Raw genomic sequence first — 15,792 nt, forward strand, 5'->3', positions numbered from 1 at the left:
GGCTCTGAGGCAGCAGATCTGGAAACGACCTCACAGGTCTCTGGCTCTCAGATGCTATCAGCTCCTGTCTCTTCTTGGCATATGCCTGAAACACATCTTCTTAAAAGGCATTCCCTTGCCTGCCTTTAGAATTTAAAGAATTGAAACCATGGGTTTGGAATCTCAAAAGCAAATTAGGTAAATGGGAGGGGGGGGGAATCAAGACATTTACAGTTCAGCCATTTTGGTTTGTTCAGAAGCAGGGTCTCCTAATTAGTCGGCCTCCTTGGCAGGCACTGCAATACGGGCATGTGCCACTGCATCCAGCTCCATTCAACTTCTTCAACCTGAAAACGTAAGGGCTACTGAAGCAAAACCAGATTTAAAAAAATAAATAAATAAGGTCTCTGGAGATCCCTAGGGTGTTCTAAGTGAGTGATCTTCAGTGTCTACCCTGTTCCACTTCCCTTAGTAATCTACACTGTGAAACCTCAACAAGTAGTTGTTCAGTGGTCACCTGTAGTGTAATGACTCCACAAGGAAATAGCTAATGGCAAAAAGTTCTATTCAGTTCTAGTAGTCTATGGTATATTTATTTTGTGCAGAGAAGACTTCAAGGGGAAATAAAGCTATGATGGGCATAAGAGATAAAGCAGAGCCAAATGGGCCTGAGTTAGAGTATTGTTTCTACCATTTACTATGGCACCCCTTGCAAGTGTCTTGAGAGAGGGGAAGAATAGGTTTTTTTAACATTATTTTTTTTATTGAAAAATAAAATCATTCATATTACATCTCAATTGCTATCCTATTCCATGCATCCTCCCATTCCTCCCTCCCTCCCTCCCGCTTTCACCCCATTCTCCTTCCCTATGACTGTGACTGAGGGGGACCTTCTCCCCCTGAATATGATGCTAGGGTATCAAGTCTCTTCTTGGTAGTCTGCTATCCTTCCTCTGAGTACCATCGGGCCTCCCCTTCAAGGGGACATGGCCAAATATGGGGCACCAGAGTTCATGGGAAAGTCAGTCCCCAGTCTCCACTTAACTGTGGAGAATGTCCTGTCCCTTGGCTAAGTCTGGGTAGGGGTTTGATGATGACTGCACGTATTGTCCTTAGTTGGTGCCATAGATCGAGCAGAACCCCTGGACCCAGATCTGCCCATCATAGTGTTCTTCTTGTAGGTTTCTAGGACCCTCTGGATCCATCTATTTCCCTGTCTCCTATATTTCTCTCACTTTAGAGGAACAGTTTTTGAAGGAAGTAAAATAGGGTTAAGGAATAAATGGTCAAAAGGAAGGGTGAGACATGAGGCTCTCAGAGGCAATGACATCTCCTATGGGAACATTCTGGGCAGAGAGATAGCCAAGTACTAGCTTAGAATGTTTGGGGAAATGAGGGAAGGACACACACGGTGGTGTAACATGGTAAGAAAGCAACTATCACTGAAAAGGGAGTGCTCTTTCTAGTCTTTCTATGCCTGGTAAATTTTATGCCAATTGTAATGAGAAAAACCTGAGAATTTTTAAGTCAAAATGGAACGACACCTGTGCTGTTTGTTTTAAAAGCTCACTCTTGTATAGAGACTGGGTCACAGAGGAGAGGTTTAAAAAAAGAAAAAAGAAAACAAAACAAAACAAAACAAAAAAACAAAACCAGACAACTGGGAAAGGGAATTGGACGGTTCAGAGTGGTGGAGATAAAGAGAAGTCATTCTGACTTAGTATCTATTCTGAAAGTAGTGTGGATTAAACAGGATAATATGTAAAAACACCAAGTACCTGGGTCAATTAAGTGCTTGCTCCAGATGATAGGATCTGATATAACAGGCTAATTACAGGCCCAGACATATATCAAAGACGAATCTGATACATACTTAAGTCAAAGATCTAAGGTGCAAGTTAGCAAACTGGTCCAATAGCTCGTCACTTGTATGCCACGTGGGTAAGTCCCATTTGTTTGCTATAGCATCCCTGGAAGTTGAGGAACAGTGTCCAAATATTAACATTCAGTTAAGCTTTTTATGAGATGTGCTAGTCAGGGTCATTTTGAGTGAGGCTGAATAAAGAGTTTATTATGAATACTCCATGTGAGGTGTTGCCTGGTGTTGTCCCTGAAGTCACCTAAGACTAGCCAGCGCGGCAATCAGGAAGAAAGGCTGGAAGTTGGGTGTGCCATGAAATCCAGGGCAAAACGGAACTCACAGTGATGCACTGTTTAGCCACAGCTGAGCCTAGTCAACAAGTGACTGGAAAAAAGGCATTTATTAGCAGTTGGAGGAACATCAGATCCAGCTGTTGTTGCACGTTAACAGATGTGGCAGCAGGTGAGTGGCAGTGTCTGCGGGTTCGTGGTATCTCGCACTCGCACCTGACTTTAAAAGCATCAAACTGCCGCTTCTCTTCTACTCCCAGTCTCCTGCTAATTCCTCTTATGGTCACCATTATAATCTGTAGTAACATAGAGAAGGATACAGAGAAGAAAAATAGTCAAACCTTCGAGTTGGAGAGACAAGCTAGCTGGTAATGTATTTGCTGTGCAGTCATGAGGACCTAAGTGCAGATCCTGGTACCCACATGAAAGCGTGGAGTGTGGGTAACAAGTCTGTAACCCCAGCACTGGCAAGGGGTAGGGGAGAGGACTGAGACAGGAGGAGTTCAGGGCTTTCTTGACAGATAATCTAGCCTAAACACTAAACTCCAGGCTCGCTGAGAGATGCTGTCTTGAAGAATGAGGAAGAGGAAGAACCCGAAAGAGAAGGAGGGGAAGAGAAAGGAAGAGAAAGAAGAAAAAGAGGAAGAGGAGGAGAGGGAGAGAAGGAACAAAGAAAGGAAGGAAGGAAGGAAGGAGGGAGAAAAAAGCAGTAAAAAGATTGAGGACAGCAGAGAAAGATATCAGATGTCAACCTATGGCCTTCACATACACACTCATGCATGGATGAGTACACCAGCACACAAATATGTATATACACAAGTGTATGCACACACAGAATACATGCACACATGCATACATTCACATGCACTCATGCACGTATGCCAAAGAACCTTCCAATTTAGTTAAAGTGGCACAATACAAGGTGTTATAACTCCACTCTTCATCAATTTGGCATTCAAACACGTCTTGTCATCGCATCACACTTAGCTTCCAAATTAAGATAACAGGAAAATGACAAAGATGTTTCCACTTCACGTGACATAGCAGTCTCCCTCTTTCCCTGACAGAGGATGTCAAGTCCCTCTATCCAGTGCTTATGTACAGCACTGGCTAGTTCACCTTTTGCTTCTTATTTTCATTCCTGTTCATTTTTATTGAATCCACTGAAGCGAGTAAATGCTGCTTCGGAGACTATTTCGCTGCCCCCCTTCTTCCCCTGGTCTCTTGGAAACTTACTCATCCCTCAAAACTAAGCTCACATTCTAACTTGTCTATAAACTTCTGAAGATGTCATCTCCTGATTTACCCAGTCTTGGCTTGAAAGTCTTGTTCCGTCTTGTGGTGCACATAATTCTCAGTGATTTTGGCTGCCAGTGTTCAAATGGCTAATACACAGTGATAAGAAAATATGATAGTTTGATTATTCATGGAACAAATAAACTCATCTGCCACTAAATTAAACCACCACTTCAGCCAAGAATAGGTGCAGTACAATTTTAAAAAACAAAAATTGTCAAATATCTGATTTCAGAAGAAAGCTGAGCATCACCAATCGTGCCAGACTTATGAGGAGGACAGAAACTAGCTGATCCCATTTTGGTGATTTCCTAAATCAAGCTCATAATGATTCACTTTTATAGATCAGGTAATGTTTTCCTATACTGTTCATGAACACAGTGTGTGCTTAAAGGCTGGGATCATCTTGTATACGGCTACATACCTTGTCTGGGTACCCAACTCAAATGACAGCAACCTATCGCTATTTATGAGCTAATGCTATGAAAGTGAATACTGCGCTGAGATGAGCCCGTGTGGGCAAACAGTGAATTTACATTAATTTTAGCTTCCCACAGACATTAGTGGCTGCCCAACTCTATATTATATCATCACCACTAAGAAGTAAGAATTTCCAATGTTTCATCTCACACTTGCTAAGAAATATGGTGGATGGAACAGCACCTGATTCTTTGACACCAAGAGTCCTGTCCTGTAACAATTCTCTGCAGGCTTATAGTACAATGGACTAAAAAAGGAAGGATTTCAATTTTGCCATTCCAAAGCAGTTACTCAATCCTTAGGACTTCCAATTGCTCAGCTTGGAGCGAGAGAAGATTAATGTTCTCTTTTACCTGACCTAGCAGACATGTTTCTGTTTCATAACTAGTTTGAGTGTAGGTGTAGTGCCCAAGCTACCTGTAAGTTGATGGGATGTGGCTTGGCATTTCTCAGTGGTGCTGAGGTTCCATAGTAAATTCCCAATAGGTCTGGGTATTTGTCCCAGTGATTTTCCCCTCCCAAACCAACTAGGGTAATAATGAATCACTCTCTTGCATTTTCTATCAAGACAGCTCTTTGTGATGTCTAAATGTTCTGTCTAGATTCAAAGAAGCTGGTTTCTTCATGAGTGGTTGGAATAAGACTTTTCTTAGAAGCTACTGAATATGGATTAGTTGGATTGTTTCTCGGGGAAATAAAAAGCAGGCTCTGGGGTGACCACTTCAACATTTAATTGGGTTAGCAAAGAACTACAAATAAGAGGTTTTCCTTAGGAGGGAAAGCATGTTTACTGCACCCAGCCCCTTAGGTGGTAGATTTTAACCTAACAGCTGGCCTTCAAAAGCAGCCTTTAACTCAGGCACCATCACACGAATATATCAGTGCAGAAATGTCGGGTTGAAAACTTCACGCGTCGCAGGGGTTTCACTGGATCCCGGCCTCTCATTTGACTACAAATATGGAGCGCGCACCAAAGGCCCAGCCACCCACAGAAGTCATGCTTGCTGCAGCTCCAAAGGGTTTGCATCCTAAAATCTAGAAGACTGGACCTGGACCGAGGAAGGTGCCCAGCACTTGGGAGACAGAGCCACTAGGGGCTGGTGACTTGTATGTAGGGTAACTGAAGGTTCTTTTCATGTGTCTCTATCCTTCCCTGCAGACTCACTGTGCCTGTCGCCAGGTGAAAGCCCACTACCTGGATCCCTCAGAGAAGTATTTCCTGTAACAAAGACAAGCGTGATGTATTTGATCCCAGGGGTTAGTTATGGACCGTGTGAACAACTCCTGAGAGGGAGGCCAAGGGGCCATTCAGATTTAGCTTGAAGTCCTGGTCTTTGTTTTCCCTCCACATTCAGACTGAAATGTGATTCCCTGGCTTTTTTTTTTTTTTTTAAATACCTGTGATGAGTTCCCTGGCTAGAAAGAAAAGCTGTTGACAGGAAAAGCTTCTGTTGGGAAAGGGGCTTCTTCATGTGCGCTCAAAGGAGAGAAGTTGCTTCAAACATGCTTAAGTAATGATTCCAGGCCTAGGAGAAGGGGTCAGGATCCCCCCAGGAAAGGTCATCCTAATTAGGAGAAGAGGCTGAGAAAGAACCAGTTTCCTCTTTAAGAGCGAAATGTGGATAGAGTTTAGACTACAGCAAATGGGCAAATGAGTCCTTCTCAACTACCTTGAGCACCTTGGGCAGATGTCTGGCCTCTCTAAATGTGCTTTCTCACATGGCTATGAGCATTAAAGACAATCATGAGTGTACGTCACGGAACACTGGTGCAGAATAAGGCTCCTTATGAAATCTGTTATGGATTTGATAAGTGTACCCTCTCAGGCTGCACTAACGGTGTGTCATCTCTGTGCCTGGAGCTCTGTGTGCAACACATCCATCCCCCCCCCCCTTGACTTCAGAAAGTTCACTGTTTCATAAACCACGCACACACCCTGCTCTAGGCGAAGTGCCAGTTGTATGCCAAGCCCACTCTGTTAAGTAGCTCAGAGTCTTGCAGGTCATCTCTTGGAGTAGCTCTCCAAACTCTGCTACCTCTGCCTTCTATTTGCTCCTGACTCTCTGTGTGCTTACCCTGCCGGGTGTGGTTTGTTTCATTGTCTCCTGTGTGATCCAAGAGAATGGGGACCACATATCCATTTAATCCATTCATCTGGTTTGATCCTCTCAAATGGTGAATAGGTCTTCCGATCACATATGCATCCCAATAAGCCAGTGGACGGTCTTTGGCACCAGTGTACAGAGAAAACCCAACCCTGTCCTGGACTCCTGGGAAGTAATAAATTGTCCTCTATCTATAAAAGGTTGGGCCCTGAATCGCTTGGTCCTAACAGTCCTAATTATTGCTTTGGTTCTAGCCTCAGTTTCCCAGTCGACTTAAGGGGCCAATACATCTCCTTTACCAGGACATTATGCCAATGGCTTGAGACAATGCAGGTTTTATGTGCCCAACAGTTCCAGGTACAGAGGCAAATGCCAAAAACAGCTGATCCCATTTTTTCCCCTCAACCAGGTTCAGCCAACATAAGAAAAATAAAAATACAAAATCTGAATGCATATAGCCTTCCAATTTATACCTTGTCCGAGCTGTTTGCCAGGGAATAAGCTGAGATGCAAAGACACAAAGGTCATCAGAAAAACACCCAGCAAGTGCTCAGGCAAAGAGATCGGAAGGAGGGGGTAGGAATCCTTTTACTGATTGCACTTATCCTCAAATCTGGATTACCTAAGGTGTGCTTAGCAGGAGATGAGACTGGCAAGCAAGGGGTAGTCTTATAACCTGCATTTCAAGATCCGTCCCAGATATAAACAAATAAACAAACAAAAAGTGATAACGGAGTTCTTTGACATTACCCAATGGTCGCTGTGCTTGATGGTTTCCACTGAAGGCATTACCTTGTGAACTGAGAACCACTATGTGACCTGACTGGAGGACATGGACTTCACTCAGAAAGCTGCCCTGCTGCATGGCCAGTTTGGAGGCTCTTATTAGTTTGATCAACCAAGTAACAAATCAATGGTTTAGGAATCACCTGCTGAGAGTTCCACTGTCCGAAGGGGAAGCTGAGTGAGGGTGGACCAAGACAAAGCCCTCTCTTTACGCGTGAAAAGGAGAGAAGCTGGATTGGAACCCAGGGAAAAGATCTGCCTATCCCCTAGAGCGCTACTAAGAGCAGGAGTGAGACGAAAGGAGTGCAGGATGCGGGGTAAGGGTGTCCCGGATCTGGAAAGGGGCGTCCCTGCTGCTTGTGTGCCTTCCTCACCTCGAGTGCACAGGTCAAGCCTCTTTCCTCCCGCGCTCTCACCCTCCCAACCTTATTTAGAAACCGTGTCCCCGAGACAGGAAGGGCGGCGGGCCGAGAAGCACGGAGCGTCCCGGCCTCATTTCCTTTCGAATCCCCCTGTGGAATTTCATTTCGTACGGTGAGGAAATCGGAGCGCGAGCGGGTCCATAGCTCTGATGCTCCGGGGGCGCCTCCCCCACCGGGGCTGGAGACTGGCTGCTCCCGGGCTCAGGTCGCGCGGAGCATGGGGCGGGGCCCGGGTGCCGGGCGCCTGCCCCACTGGCTTGGGGGTGAAATTTTCTGCAAACCCACGCTGTACCAGGCACCAACTCTAAGCCTTTCAGGCTTTATCGCTAATCCTCCCAAGTCACTTTACGGATGAGGAACCTGACGCCGAGAGGTTGGGCAATTTGCTCAAGGTCACACAGCGAGGATTTAAAGCCACAATGTGTGTAAATCCCAAATACCATGTTCTTTGTGTTCATTATTTTGCTTCGTACAGAGGTGGCCCCGGTGCCCAAGGTGACAGCTGGAAGCGGAAGGACGTGAAGGAGGCAGAGCTGTAGGAGCACTTCTCACCTGGGAGAGGAGGGCAGGTTGCCTGGGCAGGAGTCACGGGGCCCCACAGACTCCTGGCCGCAGCGTGCAATGGATCCGGGTGGGAGGACGCTAAGCGCCGGGAAGCCAAGTGGGGCGGGGCGGCTCTGGAGAGTGGGAGGGAGGGAGGATCAGGCCCCGGGCGGGGGCCTGACCCTTACAGCGGGAGAGAGGCCCCGCCCCTTTCCGCCCCCTCTGCCTAAGGCTGTCTCTCATTGGACAGTCACGTTGTCCGTCCCGCCCCGCCCCCGCCCTGCGAACCTCCAGCGCCTCGGAGCGCCCGGGCGGTGAGAGCAACGCGGCGTAAGAGTGCGGGCGGGCTTCGCTGAAAAGCTGGACTCGGCGGACTCTGGGTTCTGGGATCGCCGCCTGCTGCCATGGCCCTAGCAGTCCGTCTCTCGGCCCCGGCTCCGGACGTCTGATATCCCGCACAGTTTCGTACAGCCGCTGGGGAGGCAGCCGCTACCCCCTCGTCGCCCTTGGCGCCTTACCACACTCCCTATCTGGAGCTAGGAGCAGCGCGGCCACCGGCGCCCCCGTACAAACTGGGGGTGTCTGCTGGAGCAGCCCCCGCCGCTGCTGCCCGAGGCTCTGGCCATGGCCTGGCGGGGCAAAGGGGCGAGCGTCCGGGGGGCGCCTGGAGGCGTCAGGCTCAGGCTGGGGCTGTTGCTGCAGTTGCTCCTGCTCCTACGACCCGCACTGGGCTTCGGGGACGAAGAGGAGCGGCGCTGCGACCCCATCCGCATCACCATGTGCCAGAACCTCGGCTACAACGTGACCAAGATGCCCAACCTGGTGGGACACGAGCTGCAGACGGACGCCGAGCTGCAGCTGACAACTTTCACGCCGCTCATTCAGTACGGCTGCTCCAGCCAGCTGCAGGTGGGCGCTCCTACCCCCATCCCGGGAGGGACCGGGTAGACAGGAACTTTCAAACTCCTTCCTTGGAATCCCTGACAGATCGACCCCCTGCTCCATTCCTAACTTGAGGGTACAGCTCCTGGAAAAGTGGTTTCCACCCGCACCCCACCCCCCACTTTTTCTGTCCCTCTTGGAGACTGGAAGCCAAAACGTTGTGTAAGTCATCTGGCCCGCGAAAGAACCTATTCTTACACCCCGCCCTTCCGTTTTTCTCCCCTGCCCATGTCTGGCCAAGCCCCTAACACTAGTGGAGCTGAGGGTTATCTTTGCCAAGGATTCCTGCAGCCGCTGCTTGGTGGGCGAGTCCTGGCAGGGCAGCCAGTTGCACCTAAAACTTGGAAGGAGTGATAAGGAGACAGAACTTCGCCCTTCCAGGTCGCTAATCGACCTCCTTTTTCCCTTTGGTGTAGGTTACCAAATAAAACATCGCTGCCTGTTTTCTGCAGAATGCCCCCGCCATCGTCCTGCACTTTTTAGAGGTCATACAGGAAAGAGTGGTTGTGTTGGCTTGAGTTCTTTCTTGTCTTTAGGGTTGAAGACAGGTTTTGTGTTTGGAGAGACTGAAAAAGGTCCAGGAAGGTAGTTTGCATATTTGAAGAACTTCTTTTTTCTTTTCTTTCTTTCTTTTTTGTCAGTTATTAAAATGTTAAAAAATTTACATAATGTGTAATGATATAGAATTTCTTCCTACAATAATAAAAATAATTTTCGTATACAGTATAGTTACAGTTACACATATACAGCCAACTCAATGGGGAAGTGGTTTGAAATGAAGTTTTTAAAATTTAACACTGGTCATGTTTTGGTTGGTGAGTGGCATTAATAAAGTTAGAAAGAAGAGCAATTGCTAAAAGAAAGAAAGAAAGATAGATAGATAGAGGTTAGAGTTGTCCAAGCTGAAACCTCAAGAAATCTATAGCTCTGGCGGTAGAGAGATTAAAAAAAAAAAAAAAAAAAAAAAAAAAAAAAAAACAGACATACAGCTTACTTACCAGCTCTCGGTTTTACATAGGTCACTGTAAAAGCTGGGTTGTGGTTTGGGAAGATGGTTGGGATGAAACCTGTTGCTGGTGAAATATCCCTGCGGAAGTTTCAGGACTTCAAAACTAGGTTATACAAGCTTAAGAAATGATCCTCTAGCTCTCAGTTTGGAAACAGCACACAGCTGACATCAGTGACAATTTTGTTGGAGAAACAGCTTTTGCAGGGATATGTATTTTTAATTACATGTATCCTGGGGAGGCAGCCAAGCTGTTTTGAAAGACAAGACTGGATCCCTTTACATGCTGGAAAATAGTTACTTGTAACTCTAGACTTCATAGACAACATCTGTAAGGAGCCAAAGAGACTGTTTATCGATGCTGGAGGAATTGAGGACAGCAGCTGGACTCTCCCCTGCTGGTATTGCAATCTCAGGGACTCAACATTTCCATCTTCCTATCGTGCTTCAGTATTATTCACTGAGGAAATGCTAGCCAAACAATCCCTAGAGACCAAAAACCCCCCAACCCATATCTCCTCCTTAAGTCTAACAGTCTCAAATTAGTACATTTTCTCTTTAAGTATGAGATTGACTTTTTAAAAATTAAAATGGAAATGAAGGGAAAAATAGAATGGTAACAGGATCTGTATTTCCTTACATTTATTTTTAAGGCAACAGAGTGATGAGGATAAAAGTCAACCACTTGGGGTAACCAAGTCACTGGAGTCACTTGATTACACTCCTCAGATCTTTCACGTGGCAGCTGGAAGGAGAGGGATACTGGAAGTCGTTTTTTGAAAGTTTATTTTCATGAGGGTTATGTGAGAAAGATTAGGTAATTCTTCAAGACACTTTTTAGTTATTTACTCACTTTTGCTACTTTGAACGGGGTCACTAGAGCCCGACTAAGGAAACTGTGTAAATGTGATGGATTATTAGGCAGAGGGGTTTGAGGTCAGAGTAAACAGACATATTCCCAGTAGGCTGGCTTAGAAGTAGACACATACACTGCCTAGAAGCATTCACTTAGCTGTGTGCATTTGGTCAAAGCCCCGCCCCCACTCACTGTTTTCTTTGTTCCTGCCATTACTTTTCCAGTTCTTCCTTTGTTCCGTTTATGTGCCTATGTGCACAGAGAAGATCAACATCCCCATTGGCCCATGCGGTGGCATGTGCCTTTCAGTCAAGAGACGATGTGAACCAGTCCTGAAGGAGTTTGGGTTTGTCTGGCCTGATACCCTGAACTGCAGCAAGTTCCCACCCCAGAATGACCACAACCACATGTGCATGGAAGGACCAGGTGACGAAGAGGTACCCTTGCCTCACAAAACTCCCATCCAGCCCGGGGAAGAGTGCCACTCGGTGGGGACCAATTCTGATCAGTACATCTGGGTGAAGAGGAGTCTGAACTGTGTTCTCAAGTGTGGCTATGATGCTGGCTTGTATAGCCGCTCGGCGAAGGAGTTCACAGATATTTGGATGGCGGTGTGGGCCAGCCTTTGTTTCATCTCCACCACCTTCACTGTGCTGACCTTCCTGATCGATTCGTCCAGGTTTTCTTACCCCGAGCGCCCCATCATATTTCTCAGTATGTGCTATAATATTTATAGCATTGCTTATATTGTTCGGCTGACTGTAGGCCGGGAAAGGATATCCTGTGATTTTGAAGAGGCGGCAGAACCCGTTCTCATCCAAGAAGGACTTAAGAACACAGGATGTGCAATAATTTTCTTGCTGATGTACTTTTTTGGAATGGCCAGCTCCATTTGGTGGGTTATTCTGACACTCACTTGGTTTTTGGCAGCAGGACTCAAGTGGGGTCATGAAGCCATTGAAATGCACAGTTCTTATTTCCACATTGCAGCCTGGGCTATTCCTGCAGTGAAAACCATTGTCATCTTGATTATGAGACTGGTGGATGCGGACGAACTGACCGGCCTGTGCTATGTTGGGAACCAAAGCCTAGATGCCCTCACTGGCTTTGTGGTGGCTCCTCTCTTTACGTATTTGGTGATTGGAACTCTGTTCATTGCAGCAGGTTTGGTGGCCTTATTCAAAATTCGGTCGAACCTACAGAAAGATGGGACAAAGACAGACAAGCTGGAAAGGCTAATGGTGAAGATCGGCGTCTTCTCTGTACTGTACACAGTCCCTGCCACCTGTGTCATTGCCTGCTACTTCTACGAAATCTCTAACTGGGCGCTCTTTCGCTATTCTGCAGATGACTCTAATATGGCCGTGGAAATGTTGAAAATTTTTATGTCTTTGCTTGTGGGCATCACTTCGGGCATGTGGATTTGGTCTGCCAAAACACTTCACACGTGGCAAAAGTGTTCTAACCGACTGGTGAATTCTGGGAAGGTAAAGCGAGAGAAGAGGGGGAACGGTTGGGTGAAGCCAGGGAAAGGAAATGAAACTGTGGTGTAAGACTTAGCTTTTACACAGTCCTCATTTTGAAGGAAATGATGCCGTGAATATCAGTGTAAGCGAAGCCGAAACACTTCAGCAACCCCCCCGCCCCCAGCATCGGTCCACTGCCCCTCAGCCCACTCAGCATCCTAAAACCAATGCTTTTGCTGCCTACTCTTGCGATGATCCAAAATGGAAAAGCCAGTCAGAGGCTTTCAAAGCTGTGAAAAATCAAAATGTTGATCACTTGAGCAGGTCACAGCTTGGAGTTTGGAGGTCTTACTTAGAGTCTCGGGAGTCCAGGGTGATGCTGTTTGTCCCTACTGGGTGGGATTTCAGCTGTGAGTTGATAACTTGCAGGGGAAAAGATTAATGTTTTAAAACTCTTTTAAAATTTAAAATAGTAACTAGGTCTTTCAGATAGCAAAGTGATCTGTAAACACTGAAAATGCTGGGCTGGGAGGCGTGTTGCAGAGTTTTATAGTTTGGCTGGTCTAACATAAACATCTTCTGGCCTACACTGTCTGCTGTTTAGAACTCCCAAGAGGTGGTGTCAAAATCCTTCAGTGCCTTTGTTGTAAAACAGAATTGTTTGAACAAACAAAAGTACTGTACTAACGCACGTAAGGTATCCAAATAGATTTCTCTCCTTAAATTTCAATAGCCCTGTTTTAGGCGGCCCCTGTTTTCTTCACTTTACACTAATGACTCAAAAAAAAAAAGGTTATTTTTATAGGAATTTTTTTTTTTGCACGACAGCATGCCTAATTAGGGGGAAAGGAACGGTGATTCACTTTCTGACAATCACTTAATTCAGAGGAAAATGAGATTTACTAAGTTGACTTACCTTACCGACCCCAGAGACCTATTGCATTAAGCAATGTTAAGCAGTTGGGGCTTAAAATATTTTAGTTTGTGTGATTGCATCTAGGCAGACGCCAGTCTGGAAGAACTGAAATGTTACATTTCTTGGCAACTTTGCATTCACACAGATTGACTGTGTAGTGTGTGTGTGTGTGTGTGTGTGTGTGTGTGTGTGTGTGTGTGTGTGTGTGTGTCAATTACAATTAAAAGCACACTCTTGAACCATGACATAGTATACTCACTCTGACTTTAAAACTGTGGTCAGCTTGCATTCTTAGTGTGATAGTGCCTTCCCCGCCTGGAGCATAAGAATTTTATCGGGGTCGGGTCTACTTACTACAATGGAGACTTATTCGACTTTGCAAAGGCAACTAAGGACAGCAGATCCAAATACTTGGTGCATAATTGTTCCGTAGTAATTGGCCAGGGCTCCTTATAAGATTTCATTGGAAGCAGTGTGGCCTGGAGTATTTATATGGTGCCTAATGAACCCCCAGAACGCCAGCCAGAAGCTGGGTTGGTTAGCAGGGGATATGGTGTAGGCCGAATGAAATGAGCTGCGAAGTCTAACAGCACAAGTCTTAATTGCCTTTGCTGGGTTATCCAAAGCCTTTAAAATGTATGCTTCAAGTCCCTCACAAGGAGGTACCCACTAGCAACCTATCAAAAGTTGAAGTTCTTTTAAAATTGGGACTGGCCTTTTTCTTAACCTGCCTTAGGCCTTTTAATCACCAGATCTCTGGGACAAAATGTTGTACATGTCACAGGTTGCTCTCTTCGCATTTCATAACTGTCTGCTTCAGCAACTGCAGTTATTTATTGATTCGTGCTTGCCCTTTAGGGAGAGAGCTCCTCATGTTTTGCCCAATCATGCTTCGTGGAGAAACATCTCATGGATTCCAAATCCCAGATAGCTGATCAAATTCTGGAAATACAAAAATTTAAAATTGGAGGGTTTTTTGGTTTTTTGTTTATTTGTTTGTTTTTTGTTTGTTTGTTTGAGTTTTATGTCTGTCACTTTACGTGTCCTTCTTTTGGCAAGTTCTGTAGCTGTCTGAGATCAAGATGCACCTAAGGGCCAATGTGTGTTTAGAAAGGGGAATCTTGGGGCTTGTGAGACAGAGACCTTCCGTGGACCTGGGTGGACTCTGGTGATTTACACAGCCTGAGTACCTAGACTGAACAAGGCATAAGACTCAGGAGCAAGAGAGCTGATCCCTGGAAGGGCCAGTTTAACTCGTGAGTGAGCTGCCCATGAAATGCAAAGTGGACGGACACGCCCTGTGCTGCTTGCAGACAGTTCCCATAGCTGTCCAGGGCCCTGGAGTACGCACCCCAGGGCAGATTCTGCCCTTACTCACGCTCTGCACTGGTGTCTTGGGAGTTGTGCAGTGACTCTGGCGAAGGAAAAGGATGAAGGACTAGGCAGTGGCTGATTAGATTTGCTGTGTGGGCTTTGTGATGCAATTCTCTTTATAATGCTTCAGTGACTGTGGGACCAAGACAGCACCTTCCAAAGGGCTGGGCAAGAAACAGGTGCTAGGCATGCGTCAGCAATAACCATGGCAACAGCAAGCCCTTGGGTGAAGCTGCCCACCTGCATTCTGAGTTCTAGAGCTAGTGTACTGATTTTTTTTTTTTTTTTCTGTTTCATCGGTCACTTGTCTTTTCAGGGGAAGTTATGTTTGAGCAAAGGAGGCTGGCAGTTCAGACTTGTCTAATAGTCTTAGCAAAACCATGACGTTGTTAGGCCGTTCCTTTTATGTTCCAGATGATGGAGAATGACTCTAGTTTCCAGGGAAAGAACTTGGTGGCTGAGGGGTCCCTTACCAATGCTCTTCAAGCGACTGTATCGCTTCTTCACGTTGTTCCCACAGTTCTCTCCCTTGGTCTCTCCCTTTCCCAAGATTCCTTCTAAATTAATGACTAAAAACATCGGCTTTGCTTCATGACAATCTCCATATAAACTTCCTAGGAAAACAGCATAGGCCTCAAGGACTGGGTTCCAGCACCTACTGTAGCTTTGGACACGGGAGGGCGAGGGCTTGGAGTGTCCCATGGGACTTAGCAGGTATATTTGAGGACAGCAACATGCCAAAGGAACAGTTGGGTTTACTTTCCTTTCACTGAGATCTGGAATAAGTAAGTACATGTGATTGCAATTTTTAGGAAAATTCCTTAAGCTTCCAGATAGTCTACTAAGCATAAGTGTCCAACCTCCTCTTTGCTAAAGTCCTTGGTCTTGCGTCATAAAAGCCAGACCACTGGGTAGAGGAACACTGTGTAGAGTAGAAGTGGCCCGACCCGCCTAGCTGAGCTGCTTGGCCGGTCCTATCTTTCTTCCTTTATGGTGACCCATTTCCTGGTTGCTGAGGTGGCTTCTGAGCTGGCACGGTGCCCAGAGGCCTGAAACAAGGGAAAGGTGACACTATTTCCTGAGATGTTCCCTTTCTTTTTTCTATCATCCCCTAACTTGTACTCCCTAAACCCAGAACCAGAGACATGTTCTTATCAGATCCTGAACTGTGGCTCTGTCTAACACTTCCAGCTGTATACTTAGACCTTCGCTCACAGAATTAAGTGTCGTTGGGTACTGAGTGCAAAGTTGGGCCATGGGACACCAAGATGAAGTTGACATTCTCAGTCCTCAAAGAGCAGGCGCAATTGAAAGACGTTTCCCCCGTGTTGATACATCACCTAAGGTGCCCATTGCGGCAGTTAGGAAGGGAAACCAAGAGGCCGCAGACTTTGGCAGGAACTATTTAATGTGGAAATTCCATCCTGTGACAGAGAGGGCATTGGAGAGAATTGCTATTCCTGCCAGATG

The 15,792-nt window shown here is 46.2% G+C and overlaps 1 protein-coding gene across 2 annotated transcripts; it reads left to right on the forward strand.

Annotated features, from left to right (window-relative positions):
* The first annotated feature begins 7,378 nt into the window (after positions 1-7,378).
* Positions 7,379-12,129, forward strand: Fzd4 (frizzled class receptor 4). Of its 2 annotated transcripts, XM_051148888.1 has the most exons (3): positions 7,379-7,592; positions 7,695-8,671; positions 10,791-12,129. In XM_051148888.1, exons 2-3 carry the CDS (start codon positions 8,387-8,389, stop codon positions 12,117-12,119), a joined length of 1,614 nt encoding a protein of 537 aa, XP_051004845.1. In that variant the 5' UTR covers positions 7,379-7,592; positions 7,695-8,386; the 3' UTR covers positions 12,120-12,129. The 2 variants fall into 2 exon arrangements, with proteins under 2 accessions (XP_051004845.1, XP_051004844.1); XM_051148887.1 differs by having other exon boundaries at positions 7,379-8,671.
* Positions 12,130-15,792: the final 3,663 nt, after the last annotated feature.

The sequence above is a fragment of the Acomys russatus genome, chromosome 7, assembly GCF_903995435.1.
Source record: "Acomys russatus chromosome 7, mAcoRus1.1, whole genome shotgun sequence".
NCBI classification, from domain to species: Eukaryota; Metazoa; Chordata; class Mammalia; order Rodentia; family Muridae; genus Acomys; species Acomys russatus.

Bases quoted from the DNA above. Each gene is read 5' to 3' on its own strand.
- Fzd4 (XM_051148887.1), top strand. From the start codon at position 8,387: ATGGCCTGGCGGGGCAAAGGGGCGAGCGTCCGGGGGGCGCCTGGAGGC. The intron at 8,672-10,790 runs GTGGGCGCTCCT...TTACTTTTCCAG, and splicing joins GCTGCTCCAGCCAGCTGCAG to TTCTTCCTTTGTTCCGTTTA.